The sequence below is a fragment of the Stegastes partitus genome, unplaced genomic scaffold, assembly GCF_000690725.1.
Source record: "Stegastes partitus isolate 25-593 unplaced genomic scaffold, Stegastes_partitus-1.0.2 Scaffold234, whole genome shotgun sequence".
In the NCBI taxonomy this organism is placed as follows: domain Eukaryota; kingdom Metazoa; phylum Chordata; class Actinopteri; family Pomacentridae; genus Stegastes; species Stegastes partitus.
The window spans coordinates 515594-530703 of record NW_007577965.1 but is presented as its reverse complement, the minus strand read 5'-3'; the positions used below and the strand labels follow the sequence as shown (position 1 = coordinate 530703).

Here is a 15110-nt window from a genome sequence, read left to right as displayed (position 1 = left end):
GTGTGTAGGTATGTGTGTGTGCGAGTGTGACTGAGTGAGGCTGTAGCATAATCTGATGAGAGGATTCCCTCTCGTTTAACCGAAACACACAGACACATTGTGGAGTAGTACTCATTCACTGAGACCATCTGACATTCAGCACCGTTGGTGCAGCGAGCTCCCCTGTCATCTCCCTCACACGCTCACATGCATGCTGCACACACTCACATACACAAACACAGGCCAAGTCTCAACTGGCTCTTATCACAAAGTAACTCATCAGCCTTATCTTGGCATGTGACCAAGCAATTTTCAGGGGATCAGAATATCAAATGCAACACCATCTTAACCAGAAAGAAGAAAACACATGCCACCATCAGCTGTCAATAAAGTCATTTATTATTTCACACAATGGATAACATGAACAACTTCAACTGTAGTTCTTCTTAATAAGTGCTCAACGCTGCCAGCCAACAGAAGGGTAGCAAAAGAATGAGCCTTTCTTTTTGAGGAAAGAGAAATAAAAAAAAAAAAGAACCTACAAGATCATGAAAGATAAACATGACCAAAAGCATGCCAGCAGACATGGATATACATATATATTACATGTATATATGTGCTTAAGACATATATCTGTATGCCAGCAAATGCAAATACAAAATATATGTGTACATTTACACATACATACTGTGAAGGATATATGCATATGCATGCGCATCTAGTATTTACTCTATATGTCAAATATTTGCAGTTTTTAATATTCATACAATGTACAAAAATGCTTCATGAATTAAAAAATTCATTACAAAAAGAAACATATCAAACAATGTACAAGTCTTGCTTCAAATTCAATTGAAATTCAACTTTCGGCTTGTCTAAAATATTTATGCATACAATCAAGTTGAGCATGCAAATAAAGGAAACCCACTCTAGAAAAAGGTTCAAATACACTATGTATACAAACTAAAATATGCCCACACTGTTAGAAGAGCTCACTTTGTGCTCTAAAGAAGTACATTTATTGGTTTTCTCAATGCTTCATCTGCACTTTCAGCTTTGAACAACATTATAGCTTAGAACGGTAACGTATGCTGTGAGGATGACTACATGTACATTTATGAGGCTCTGTTTCATGTGACCCCCTCACTCCATTTGTAGGACACTCATTACAGCGAGCTACACAGGGAATGAGGGGTGATCAAAATTTAGGTGCCATTATCTCTCATCCCGGTTGCTGTGTTGAAGTGGTTAATGTGGACTACAGTACGTCCACCCCAACCACTGATGCAAGATCAAACACTGCTGCACTGCCCTTGATGCTAGAACCAAAGACAAGGTAAAAGAACCTCACATCAGTGTTCAGGGGCGTCACTGTAGCCACTGGTCCAGATTGGCTGCTAAATACATTACAACAACAGTGACCTTGAACCCTATTCACAGCCACATCCCCTCTGCAGTCTCTGTGTAGAGTGAAAGCTCTGGATTAGGACAATACTTGTCAGTGTTAGAAGGCACCGGAGCATTGGCTGGTAGGAGAGACAGACAGGACAGACAACACCTGGGGTCTTTAACTCTCGCATCAGAGACCGCTGACTGACCACAGTACAGAGGAGTAAGCTGCCAAGTGTGTAGTCTCTACACCTCACGGTCCACGTATCGAGACCTCGTCTTCACCACAACAGACTGCAGACCCACTGAAAGTCATCTAGTAAAGCAAGGTTATGCACACTAACGTTAGGACGAGTGTATTTTTGGCTACTTCCTCTGAGAACTCCCCCAACACACAACCCTCTTGCTTACTCTTCATGCTACGGCACTGCCCCAACTGGCTGCAGGCAAAGTAGCTACAAGTCAGCCGGGATTCCTATTTTTGGTTGAGTATACTACAGTGGGGCTTGTATCCTCCAAGAACTCTCAAAAGTGTGGTAAGGCAAATTCTTTTTAGCATTCTGTGTAATTTTAATGGACTGGAACAGTGACTGTCAATGTACAATAGAGTTTGTCAAACATGAAAATCAGCAAGGGTAGTCATTTCTGCAGGTTTTCTTGGGTCTTAAGCAGTCTTGATAGAGAGAGAAGGTCTACTGTGGTTTTGGGAGACAGTCCCAGCATAGCTGAGCCCAACCGTTATCCATGTAGGATGGACATACTAACACTATTTACAACAAACACGTCAATACTGTAGTTTTACATCTGGTTAAGGCTGTACTGCATAGAGTTGCAGTAACTATAGTTTTCATGAAATGATAGTCACTTTCTGCACAACTTATTACAAATTATTACTGGTATTATTCACAATTCTTCTTACATGAATTCATTTTATTCAGTAAATAAGACCACTTATTTCTCTTTGTCGAAGGGTGGACCCAGAACAGAAATTCCTTTTAAGGTCATTGCCAGGCATGGCCTGATGCATAGCAAACAACAATGTATGTGAATGTGGTTTCCATGCCAACCTCCTCTGTTCCTCCTTTGCCAAGTATATAACCAGTTATATGTTGTAAATAACCCATTAGGTACTGGGCAGAGGAAGCGATCTTCAGTTATATATCTAAGACATTGAGTACAATCAATATCACTGGAAGAAACACATCAGATACAATGAACCTTTCTGCTTCTTCCACTGCTGCTACAGCAGTATGTAGGTCAGTATATGATGTGTTTTTATAACAGTAGTATCATATCTTCATCAGTCCAGCCCTTCTAGCTCTGCTATGATGATATGGGTCAGAAAACTAGGAGGCAGCTGGGAGACGGACTCAGAGGACAGAGGATGCTGACTATGGAAGCAGTGAAGGGACACAGGCAGTGTCAGGGTTCTGATGACTAAGACACATGTGTCATATGCACAATCATGAATATTTTGGGTCACTTTCTGGGGCACATCTTTGCCACTTCATATTTTTCAGGTCAAATGTAATTGGTGAGAGAAAGAAACATAAGGCACAAGTTGAACTGCTGCAACTGAGAATCCCACCCCGCCCAAAGAAAACTGAATCTCCTGAAACAAAACTTCAACAGAGTTGCCAAAGAAACACTGATCCATTGCTTATATTCTGAAATACTTATTTGAGAAAATACCAACCACTACCCAAAGCCACAGATACTGTAGACAGAGTTTAACAAAGGCTTAACACATTGACACAAAAAAAATCCAAGATGGCTACATTCTACAGTGCACATAGGAATGCTTTACATTGGTGCCAACATGGTGGAGAGTTTGTCAAACTCTGATTTAGATACTTTAAATAATACATCCTTACACTGAATACTGAGACTTTGGTTTCTAAATCTAAATACTGGATTTACTTTCCAAAAATAGGATATGGATTGAAAATCATGTTAAGTAGAAAGACTGGGATTAGCTTTTCAAAACACTGGCTGTGAGCCCTCTTCAGCTGAACTGTCCAATCGCGATTCAGACTTGGGCTTCAGTTTGACGCTTTTGGCTGCGCAGCCTGCATATACAAATTGATTAAAATAATGCATGCTCTCTGGAATGGATAGCCATACCATCGAATGCCAAAACATAAGGCTGGAACAAGCATGTAAGTGCTGCATTTGATTGATGCAAGTGTATGGTTTTTAATAGTGCATTAAACCAATTTTAAGGTTTACCAAAAACACACCTGATATTCCTCCTGTATGCAATGCCCCCTGGATATAAACACAATAATGAGTGTATGAATGAATACATGTGGTTCTTTCTGTCTGAAAACAAACTTGTCTTGAGTCACACCCATTTCTGTTTTTGGTTATAAAACAATACACACTTTCATTGTCTATGGTACAACAATTCTATTTAATATACTGTATGCCAGTACACATCTATGAGCTGGTTTCCCATTGTACAAGGCAGGCAACAGTGGACTTTGTTTCTATGTACAGTCTGGGACAGTCTCATCCACCATATTGCCTTTATGTCACTGCCCAGGAGAGGCCTGAGCAGGGCGGGAGAAATAAATGACACCGAGGGTAGTTCGAGGGAGCTCAAGCAATAGGAGATGTAAAACATTAGTGGGAGTAGATGAGAGGACAAAGGGAGATGAAGTTGAGCGGCAGGCACCAGGGAGGACTAAAGAATTGGGGTGAGTGTCAAGCAGGGAGGGGGACCACGGGTGAGGAGCTGCCAGGAAGTATCAGTTACTTGTCAGAGAGAGCAAGAAAACTGGAAAGGTACAGATGGGTGGGAGCGAAAACAGGGAGAAGTGTCGGGGTAAGGTGGCTTAATTATAGATGTATCATCCCACATATCTTTGACAAGCTTCCTCAGAAAGGCAAAAATAAGCAGAGCTGCACAGTTTTATATTAACCATCCCCCCTCCCCTTGCTGGTAAATATATGGCTAAAGCCACATTCAGATACAGTATCATAAAGTACCATACACATCACTGTATCAGATACATAAAGAATCACATAATATCCTACACTATCATAAGTACCACACACTTTTATAGCATCAGATTCAGTATCAAATAGTACCATATAGTGCCATTGTAAATGAAGGTCCAATGAATCTTTGAAAGGCCCATGTCTGGTCGGGTCGAGCAAACCGAGGGAGTGTTCCCTCCCGCTGCTCCACCGCTAACCCACTGTGTTCCTCACAACAAATTAGAGAGGAGAAACAAGTCAAAGTGCACCAAGGAGGCTTGAAACAGCACTGACTCCTACAATTGCTCTCGGTTCGGATCTGGAGTTGCTTTCTCCTGCAGGTCTATTGACTGGTAGGAGCCCATAATTCGTCCCTGCTGTGGCCCCTGCCTCTGCGTTTCACTGCTTTAGCCAGCGGAGGCACAGATCGCGCTTGATGCACCACAGTCTCAATAGTTGCTGAGATGGAATCGTGATTGGAGAACTCCAGAGGCTCGGGGGTCATGCTGGGCCTGAGGCTCTGCCTACCTGGCAGGTTATCACACCTCTCCAGGACAGGCATCCCCAGAGTCCTCCCATCACCTCTCCTACTGGCCAACATGTCCAAACCTCGAGCATCAGCCCAGTCTTCCTCCCTCCTGTTGGTCGGCTCTGATTCCTCTAAGGGTTGTTTTCGGGGCCGTCCAGGCCGTCTTTTGATGACATTGTTTCCTGTTTTGGCTTGTCGCTGCAGGCGCTTGGCACGGAGGATCTTCTGCACATGCTCAAAGTTCAAAGAATGCATCCTCCTAACGTCCTTCTGGATCTGTTCCACCTCACGACGTTTATACCTCCGCTTACTGGGAACACCTGGGAGAGAGAGAAAGAAAGGCAGAATGAGTGAGGTGAGACACCACAAGGTAAACAAACTGCAAAGCAAGGTATATAAAGAGAAACAAGATTTCATGCTGGCATTTCACTCAAAATCAGCAGTCTTGGAAAGACTAGGAAAGACATCATGCCAATTTAGCTCAAGGAGAGAATGTCTTTTTTTTTTTTTTTTTGCTTCAAGTGCTTCCTGCTAATTTTGAGATATTCATACAAGCTTTTCAAAGCCCAGCTGAGCCAGGAGAGCAGATCCTATCCTGTAATTGTCTACTAGAGAGCAGAGAGAAGAGGGGAGAGGAGGAGATCCTATTCTGCTAGCAGGAAATGTCTCCTTCAACCATTTAATATGTCGCTACACAATAACAACCCTGTGCATCTGGAGCACAGGCTGCCAAAAAGCCAAAAACACACACCGGTACAGACACACATATCAGTCTACTTGCCCACATGCACATACTCACATAGACACAAGTACAAAAACACACGTATGCATACATGCACAAATAATGAATTCAGCAGTTCAGAATGGCTGAGCAGAAGAAACTGGAGCCATATTGTTTCCTTCACACTGGTGAACTGGGCAGTATGCCCTTTACACACTGTTCTACCCTTTCTCTTTCCCCCTTTCCCCATCACTCTCATTCTCTTTCCACTCTACTCTTCACGGGCGGCAATATGCTACTCTCTAATTTTCAATTAAACCGGTAACACTGCACCATTTCATTTCCGTCTGTATTTCAGAAACCGTTTCCTGATCTTGGTCTGTCTCTGTCATTCTTTTTGTTTCCCATCTCTGTCCCATTTCTTAGCTCCCCCCCTCCTCCCTGTCTGGGCACTGTTCCCGGGGCTCGGACTGAGCCACAGCCAAAATGGAGGAAAAGCACAATCAGCCACCAGTCCCTAAGCAGTGCGCATACAACATGCTTGGGTTCTTTTTCTTGAGCTTTTACTCCTATTCCTGGATTCCTTAACCATCTCCTTTCTGCTTTTCCTCCAGAATCCTGCTGATACAGAGTAGCAGGTCTCTGCAGTGCTCTAACACTTGATGACCACATTAAACCAAAGCAGCTCTCGGCTTTGCACATCACATCGCTGGCTAGACTGCAGGAGAACGTGTAAAAAAAGCGATGCACAAGACATTGAGAATATGTCAGCTTATTTTATAAAACATGACATGTGGGGTTTTAATATTTTACTCATTTTTAAAGCTTTGCAAAGCCTCAACGATGTGTCAAAACTAGCAGACACAGAATATATACAGGGTACTGTCAAACTAAATATTTTTGAAATTTAAAAAAAAACAACACAAATGGTTGTGGGAAGGACAAATTTAAGACTGAAGAGTCCATGTTGAGGTTTCTGCTAATTAATTAAGAACAGGCAAAGATAAACAGCGGCCTGACCGCCCTCCATTTAAAGCTCACAAGAACATCACCCTATTGTTGCTCAAGAATTCAGAGCAGACAGTGAAATTAGTTAATGCAGAAAGCACTAAGTAGCAGTAGTTTATGAGCTGCACAGAAGTGAGCACACGCACACACACACACACACACACACACACTCAACAAAGTAGCAGAAATTTATGAGCTCCATACACGGAACATAAAACCAGTGACCTTCAGCAGTGTGAGCGGCTGTGTAGCACCGAGGACCTGTTTCTCTGTGGAATAGGAAGTCATAGCTACACTGAGATACATGCTCACGTATCCACTGGCCATGCCGTGACTGAGAACAGGTTTCTGACAGGAAAGGGATCCTTGATGTATATTATTTAGTGAAAGTGTTTCTCAGGATGAGAGTGCATGCATGTGTCTAAACAAGTCATGTGACTTGTCCTCTGTGCTGGACCATCGCCCATCCCGGGATCTCTCTGCTGGCTGTCAGTGTCTCAATCCAGATGTTTTGGATCTTGATCTTCATCCCTCAGGAGGGAGACTCAGCTTCTCCTCTTGTTTCTCTCTGTGTGCATGTTGCTCTTGTCTCCTTCTCCTTCTGTGTGAAGGTTTCCTTTCTCCCATATGTGTGAAAGGTGCTTAAGTTCTGCCTCTTGTACGTTTATGTCCTGTGGCTAGGAGGTTGTGTGGTCCTGTGTGTGTGGTAGCAACTGAAAGCTGCTTGACGTCCTCTCAGATTTACTCTTCGTATGTGTTTACAATCTGTAATTTCTGTCATCCAGATTGTTCAGACAGTAAATTTACTATGTTGCTCTATTCTGTACACACGACATACATCGCAGGTCTTTCTATACTGAAAGAGGGATCCCTCCTCTGCTGCTCATCCTGAGGTTTCATCCATATTTTTGGAATGTCTTTATCTGGTTTCAGGGTCAGAAAACAAAGTGTGTCATATGTTGTATGAATTTTAAAGCACTGTAAGGCAAATTTGTGTTTTTCGGTATTCGGCTACACAACTAACATTTGTCTTGACTTGACACAAAAAAAATTGTCTCATTAATTCAGTAGAAGATGATCTGCTTTTATGCAAATATCCGTGTAAGAAATTGCTGTCAGATGCAGCGAGACTTGCTGATTAGTAAAGAAACAAACATACAAAACACACACACACACACACCCACACCTATGTCGATTTACAAACTCATAGCTGCATCCTCAGATAATAATACGGATTTTGCAACTGTATCAGCTTGTGGATGGAGAGCTATCTAGCTGTGTGTGTGTGTGTGTGTGTGTGTGTGTGTGTGTGTGTGTGTGTGTGTGTGTGTGTGTGCTCGCCTTTGCCTGCATGTACATGCGTGTACGGCAAGCATTCATATGCACACGCGCCTGTGTTTTAATTGGGCTAAAGCTGTGAAGTGAAGCAGTAAGTCATGCTAGAGGAGGGGCAGGGGGAATGGGGAATAGAGAGGGTAATGGGGGAACGAGGGGGAGGGGAGACAAGGGAAAAAGCAGAAAGAGAAAGGGAAGAAGGAAAGTGAGATAGAAGGGGGAGAGGGGAGGAAGAGGCAGGGGAACGAGGGGAAATCTGCGTATGGATGTGAGAACTGTGGGAGAGAAGCAAAGGAGGAAAGCAAGGGCAAGAAGTGCAGAAACAGCAAAAGGGAAAGGGAAGGACATGGAGGGTAGAAGAGGTATAACAACAGGGATGGGGGAATAATGTGGAGGGGGGGGAGTGTAGAATGAGGGGTAGTGTGTATATGAGTCATCCGTCCTGGATCCCCTGGGGTGGGGGGGTGTATTCTAACTGAGCCCCTGGCTTCTCCTCCCCGCCACTGGACTAGGCCCCAGTCATTAAACCCCTGGCTGCCAGCCAGCTCTTTTAACACAGGCAAGGGCCTTTTACGGCGTGTCTGTAGAAAATAAATCACACTGTGTGAATAATATATCTCTGGCAAAGGCATTGGCAGGAGAGAAGGAAAGGAGGGAGGGTGGGGAGGAAGGAGAGATTGGTGAATTATAGTCGTCTCCATCCATGCATTACGTTCTCTTTATCCCCAGCCAGATGTGCTCATAGACAGCAGAATACCAAATGTACCAAAATACACATTACTTGGTACTGAGAATTTGGGGCTACCCTGCCTCTTTGTCTGCTTTAAGTCCTGATAATGCTGCACATAGCATATTTATAAATAGGACTCTCCTTGACAAGTATGATGGCACCTTCATTTAAAATGGGGGAAACCCTTTTAGCTCCGACTAAAAGTGATTAAGGCAGTAAAAAAAAAAAAAAAGATGTCTATTATCACTTAAGAACAGAAAAATGACAAAATACACTCCCAATTTAATTCTATCATTAGCTAACATGGTAATAAATTGGCAGGTTAAGATCATATATAAACAGCTTGTAAAACCATATATATATATGTCTTTTTTGCTTTGCTTTGAAGTAGGACTCATTATTGCACTGTTTGTACACACGATGTTTAATTGCAGCAGGGAGCTCTGGATTTGCATACAGAAACTGTCATCCAAGCTATGTTAACATGATAAACTCATTGGCTAACTCTAAGCTCACACAGGTCTGTATATATATTCAGCATACTTGTCACTAATTCATTCCTGTTCTTGCTTTTCTCTAACAGAGAGGAGTTTCACTGTTTTATGTTAAAAGTTACGTAATCAAATGAGATATATTTCCATTAATGTCAACTGAACATGTCCTCCTGCTGCTCCATATCAGAAGCTTTCCACAGGTGAACCATGGATGGATTTATTGTGCGGTACCTACAGTATGTGAACCGGTTATATAATGACATGCAAACAGCAGGAGCTACTGCAGTTTAGGTTAACCTCAAACCTCCAACCCATCATCAAAGTAAGCAATGCATTTCACCATGCCACTCCTGTCAAAAGAAAAACAGTTCCTGCAGTCATGATTATTGATCATGACAAATGGGCAGTGCACTACCTTGTGAATACAGAATAAACAGGTAATCCTTGTGTAAGTGGTTCTTACCAGTGAGGGATGGACTGGGACACTTGTTCATCTGTCCTGGCTCCTGCCTTGCAGTTTGGAATGACATTAAGCCCTGATCTCCAAACACAGGGAGCCTCGTCCTCCTGTTCCTTCCACTACAGTCATCCTCCCGTGACCCCAAAAACAGGTCAGAAGCTGACTCCGACCGCTGCGATTGGCTACTGTAGCTGCTCATGAAGCTCTTTATTGGCTGTCCAGTCTGACGGGAGTGGAACTGACTGTCAGCAAGAGAGTGTGTGGACAGCTGGTCTGACTCAAAAATCCCTAAGCTGGATCCCAGGCCTGAGCCTCTACCATTGCCCCTCTGCTTCTCTAGATGCTTTGAAGAACCCTGACTGGCCAAGTCCCTCCTCTCACTCAGCATGCTGAGGCGTGCATTGGTCTTAGCTCCACTGAAAAGTCCGCCCAACTCCTGCCGATCTCGTGATGAAAGGAGAGGTTCATCCTTGTGCTTATGTTTATGCTTGTGCTTCCTCTTATGGAGACGAACCCCTGCAAGACCACCTGCACTGCCACTGCCCAGAGATCCAAGGCCCTCTCCTCTTACAGAGGGCCCCTGGAGGGGACCACTAGCACTGCGAATCTTGGCACCCGGCTGGAGTTTAGAAAGTCCACTGGAGTGGAAAGCCTTGGGAGGGGGGACAGCAGGCCTCATAAAGGGAGATGGAGGTGCAGGTCCTAGTGAGTGGTGGGGCAGGTAAAATGGGGGAGCAGGGGGAAAGTAGCCAAGACTTAGAGGAGGTGCGTAAGGCATCGCATACGGTGCTGCATAGTAATTTCCCCCTGCCAGCGGATAACCATATCCTTGAACAAAAGGCAGCTTCGATGTGATTGGCTCGCTGGCTTTGGCTGGACGACCGCGTCTCCTCTTAGCCTTCAGATCGGCACTCCTGCGGAGGTATGAGCTGGAGTCGCAGGGGTAGGAGTCGTAGGTAATGGGGTAGTAATGATGGAAGTTGAGGCGGAAAATGGAAGGATATGGATGCTGGGGGTAGCAGGTGTATCGTCTGTGAGACACTCGTAGCTGCTGGAGCTTTACCACGACCTACAGGGAGGTTGAAAAGAGGAAACATTTAGAAAAACACAGCCTAAAACATGCACATTACTGTGCCTGGTCAAAGATTAAGCACAGGATTTGTGATATTGTTTCTAACCTCCTCCAGTTCAGAGAGAAAGTGGAGATGATCCCGGCTCTGTAGGCACTTCCTCTTCCGCCGATGATGTTTTTGCTTCTTTTCCTGCTGTGACAGAAAGTTGTCAACAGCAGTTACTTGCCGTTCACAGCGTGCCCGACTGCCCCTGTTGGATGCTTCCAGAGCTGCTGCCTCCGCAGCCTCAAACCCACACAGATCAAAGGAGTACCTGTATGAACACAGCACAAAACATAAAGTCACAAACGGCTTTAAATCAAGGTTCCACAAAGTAAAGAAGTGTAAGAGGACTATACTGCACCTGCGTCTGGAGGCATGACCCTTCTCAGTTTGATCTGACGTGCTGTTGTTGTCTGTGCCAATCCCACTGTCACTGGGAATAGTCTCCTCACTGTGGGACTCACTGATGGGGGACAGGGTCACCTCCTTCACTGAGGCACCCTCTGACAGGTGGGAAGGTGAATTAGCCAGAAGGCGTGGAGGAGACAGTTTCCATCCTCCAGAGAGAAAGCCTCTGCCTGCTGGTTTGGAGGGCAGGGCTGAGATGGGCTGCAAACTTGGCATAGTGGCATCAGAGTGGCTGGCTCTTATTGATGGAACAGTAGAACTGGGAGATGATGTGGCGGAAGGCACTACAGGGCTTTCATAGAGACTGGATGTGGAGACAGACATTGGTGGCTTGTCTTTAGTGGTTTTAGGAGGGTTAGAACCTTGGGTTTCTGCTCTGGGTTTCCGCCCTCTCTTCTTACCAATGTAGATGGTTCCTCTCTTGCTGACATTTATCTGTTTTCCCAACCGAGCCTCAATGGTGGACGCCATGGCACTCATAGCTGACGTAACAGGGGCAGAGGATGACTTCAGAGCCAGAGTGCCATTCTGACTGGATCCTGAAAGAATCTCATTCAGGATGCTTTGCATTTTCCCAAGCTTCATCTTATTGACTGGCCTGGAATGGCCCCTGCCACGCTTTAGTTTCAGACTGCTGGAACTGGTGTTGGTTGTTGTGGAGGCCATTTGCGCTAATGGGTTTAGTGTGTGTGTCTTTCTCCTACGGTTCAGCCCTGCAGTGCTTTCCTGTGCCAGTGGGCTGGGAGGTGAGGTGGATGTGCCCTCATGAATGGTCTCCACTGTTAGGAGTGGCTGCTTCTTGGGGCGTCCTCGTTTCCTCTTGATGGGGGTGTGGACAGTTAGGCTGTCGGTGTTGGTGTAGAGTGGACTGGAGGGGGTGATGGGGAAAGCAGAGGGTGGGTCAGCTAATGTTAAGGGGCTAACTAGGTTCTCTCTCTGGGGAGATGTGAGGCTGGCATGGCTTTTTGCTTTCAGGTAGGACCATCTGTCATTGGCCTTAGTTGGTCTGGAACTGGCTGTGGAGCTGGTGCTATGGCTAGGGCTAGGACTCAGGTCCATCCTGGGTCTAGGGCTTGGACTGGGGCTAATGTTCGGCCTGGGTTTAGGGCTGGGGGTAGGACTGATGCTACCCCTGGGGCTGGGGCTGGGGTTTGGACTAGGAAGTCTGGGGTTCACGTTAAGATTGGCTTTGTTGATGTGATTATGAGACTCTCTGAGTTTAAGGGTGTCTGTCCCGATCTTAGCACGACCCACAGGATTCTTTTTTATTCTATGTGCACTAAGATCAGACTCGTGGTCAGGCCCACTTGCAGTCGTTTCTCCTCGTTCTGACCTGTCTACCCTCTCTCCTTTTTCTCTTTTATCACCTTTATCTGCTCTCTCTGCTTTTTCTATCCGCTCTCCACTGACATCAGCCTGACTTGTGAGTCGAGAATCATTTTTGTGAGTCTCTATTATGTCTCTCTTATGTGCTACTTTGGGTTCTGGGGGCCCAGGCTGGTGCTTCTCTGTACTATCAGAGTCCAGAGTCCGTTGCTGTGATTGCTCCTCCACAGAAAATGACTCGTCAAAAGAAGGCCTTCTTCGCCTCTTTCTTCCTTTCCCTTCCTCTGCCAGCATGGGCATCCCTCTGTCTTCTTCATCTCCTTTCCTCCCAGCAACTGTTCGCTCTCGTTCCTCTTTTCTCCTTTCCTCTCTTTCTTCATGGAACCGCTCAGATGTCTCCTCTTGTCTGTACTTCTGCCTCTCCTCTGAATTAGTTGGGCTCTCTGAGCCCTTCTCTGGCTGTCTTCCCCAAAGTGTATCAGCACTGTGGGGATTACAGAGCATCCTCTGGGAATCCTTCCTGCCGTACTTCCTCTTGATGTTCCCAAAGAGCTGTTCACTGACCTCTTGCAAACCCCTCCCCCTGGAGAGACATATGCAGAGAAATAATTATGAGTGGGATAGAAGTCGACAAAATGAATATTTTGTATTTTACTAATAAAATGCAATTAGCATAAGCATATTTTGTGTGTCACCTAACATAGAAACAACAAAGGACATGATCACATCGACAGCGTATTCAGTTGAGCATTAAAAAAAATGTGGAAATTTAAATTTGAATCATGGTGTGTTTTATCAAAGAATATGAAGTTTACACTTCATCTCATTTTATATGTTAATTACTGTAGCTGATGAGATTCATGTAGATGTTGCTACAGAAACATTTTTGAAGACATTTTGTGCATTGCTTCACTAAACGTATTCATTTTTTTTTACCGTTCCTTCCATGCACAATTTCTAGTATGCAGCTCTTTTCAGTTTTGTTGCACTGGTCATGTTTGGCTCATGATAACATTCACGACACAGAAAAATGAACCGTACCTGCTGAGAGAGGTCAGGTTGAGAATACTGGCATCTGTAACCACTGGCAGCTGCAGGTCTGGAGTCAAGGATCTCTGTGGTGAGGGACTTTGTGTTGCTGTTCGTGAGAAAGCTTGGGTCGGATCTAGCAAAGAGCTTCTACTGGCTCCTGCCAAATCTCTGGCTGGCTCAGAATCTGCAGGATGGGCTGGGGATGCAGAAGGTGCTGTAGACGTGATCCAGTCTGGACTGATTTGGTGTTGGTGTGCATGAGTGTGTTGGAATTTTTGCGTGAGTGTGTGCTGTGTTTGCTGGGTGTGTGAGTGCGTGTGTGCAGGAAGAAGAGAGCTGCGAAGCTGGTGTTTGGGCGGAGTGTGATCTCCCAGTAGTTGCAGCAGGCCTCCCTCTCTCTGCTCTGGCATTCTGAACTGGCGCTCGTATGTCTGGAAACAACAGAAAAAGAGAAACAAAGACTGGTTACTACATACAAACTGTAATCACAAGACAGCTTTATATCGCCTCAGGGATTGACAAATGATACGATAATGATAATGTAATCATAAAACTATGACTACTTTATTTCCTGTCGTCATAACATCACTCTATCTTCACAGAGATGATAGATACACGACACAATTTCCAGTTCTGCATACATTTTCACTTTGTTCACACATATCAGATCAGTAATTTGTTGTGCTCTAATATGACATTCTTCCTTTTTCACAGCAGAACTGAAGCTTTTAATACATCTTGTGTGCATGAGCAAACAGTGTGCAACAAAACAAAAGGCTTGTTTACAGAGCAATTAAATTCCTGTGGCAAGGATGTAGCATGCTGTGAGAGCTGGAGGGATGGAGTTGGGGGTGTCTGAATACACACAGTATTAAACACAGTAGCCCAGCTCAGCTGTGTCCCTCCAGAATTATTTACTATATATTATCTTTATTTTGTTGACAGCTCTCCTGTGCTGCTCACGACTGTAACTTACAATGTCACGCTGTCAACAACACGCCTTATACAATACACACCCTGAAACTACGGTACGATTTATCTGCATTTTTTTCCGAGTGAAGCCACAAATTTACAGTCAGTCTTTACTCAACGCCCAGTTTACATTTGTCCATGCAAATCTGAACATGCAAAAGCTTGATAAATTATCAACATATGAGACAACATAATGCTGCTTAATGTATCACTGCTGCATAATCAGTGTACTGCTGGAAGATGAGAAATAGAGCAGCGGATGGCCTTTGTGGTTTAGCCTGTTATTAACAGACTCAGTATGACGCAACAAGACACTGTTCTGCTGCGCTGCAGGGAGATGTAACCTAACCACAGGCCTGCCTCTCAGCATGTACACACAGGCGTGCAAGTGCACACGCACACACTTGTATATAGTAGATGTACACTTTTAAAGGCTTTACAAAGTCCCGTCTTCCCACGTATGTAGAACAAAATGCCAACGTATGAACACAGTTTTTAATCTCGATGGATCAGCACGTGATACATGATAAGCTCCTGCTCTTTGAAGATATACATAGACACACCACTTCCACGTACACAATAATGACACAAGTAACGCACTCTTTTGACTGCACGTATTTGCATGAACAA

At 44.6% G+C, this 15110-nt stretch overlaps 1 protein-coding gene across 1 annotated transcript in view; it reads right to left on the bottom strand.

Annotated features, from left to right (window-relative positions):
- Positions 1-357: 357 nt before the first annotated feature.
- The window catches only part of setbp1 (SET binding protein 1), a 34901-nt gene continuing 20148 nt past the window's right edge, over positions 358-15110 (bottom strand). Inside the window, exons 3-7 of the mRNA XM_008281487.1 lie at positions 13518-13939; positions 11104-13059; positions 10806-11013; positions 9631-10696; positions 358-5199 (exon numbers count right to left, since the gene is read on the bottom strand). Of these exons, the coding sequence (XP_008279709.1) occupies positions 4694-5199; positions 9631-10696; positions 10806-11013; positions 11104-13059; positions 13518-13939 (4158 nt within the window). The 3' untranslated portion in view covers positions 358-4693. The remainder of the gene's footprint in view (positions 5200-9630; positions 10697-10805; positions 11014-11103; positions 13060-13517; positions 13940-15110) is intronic.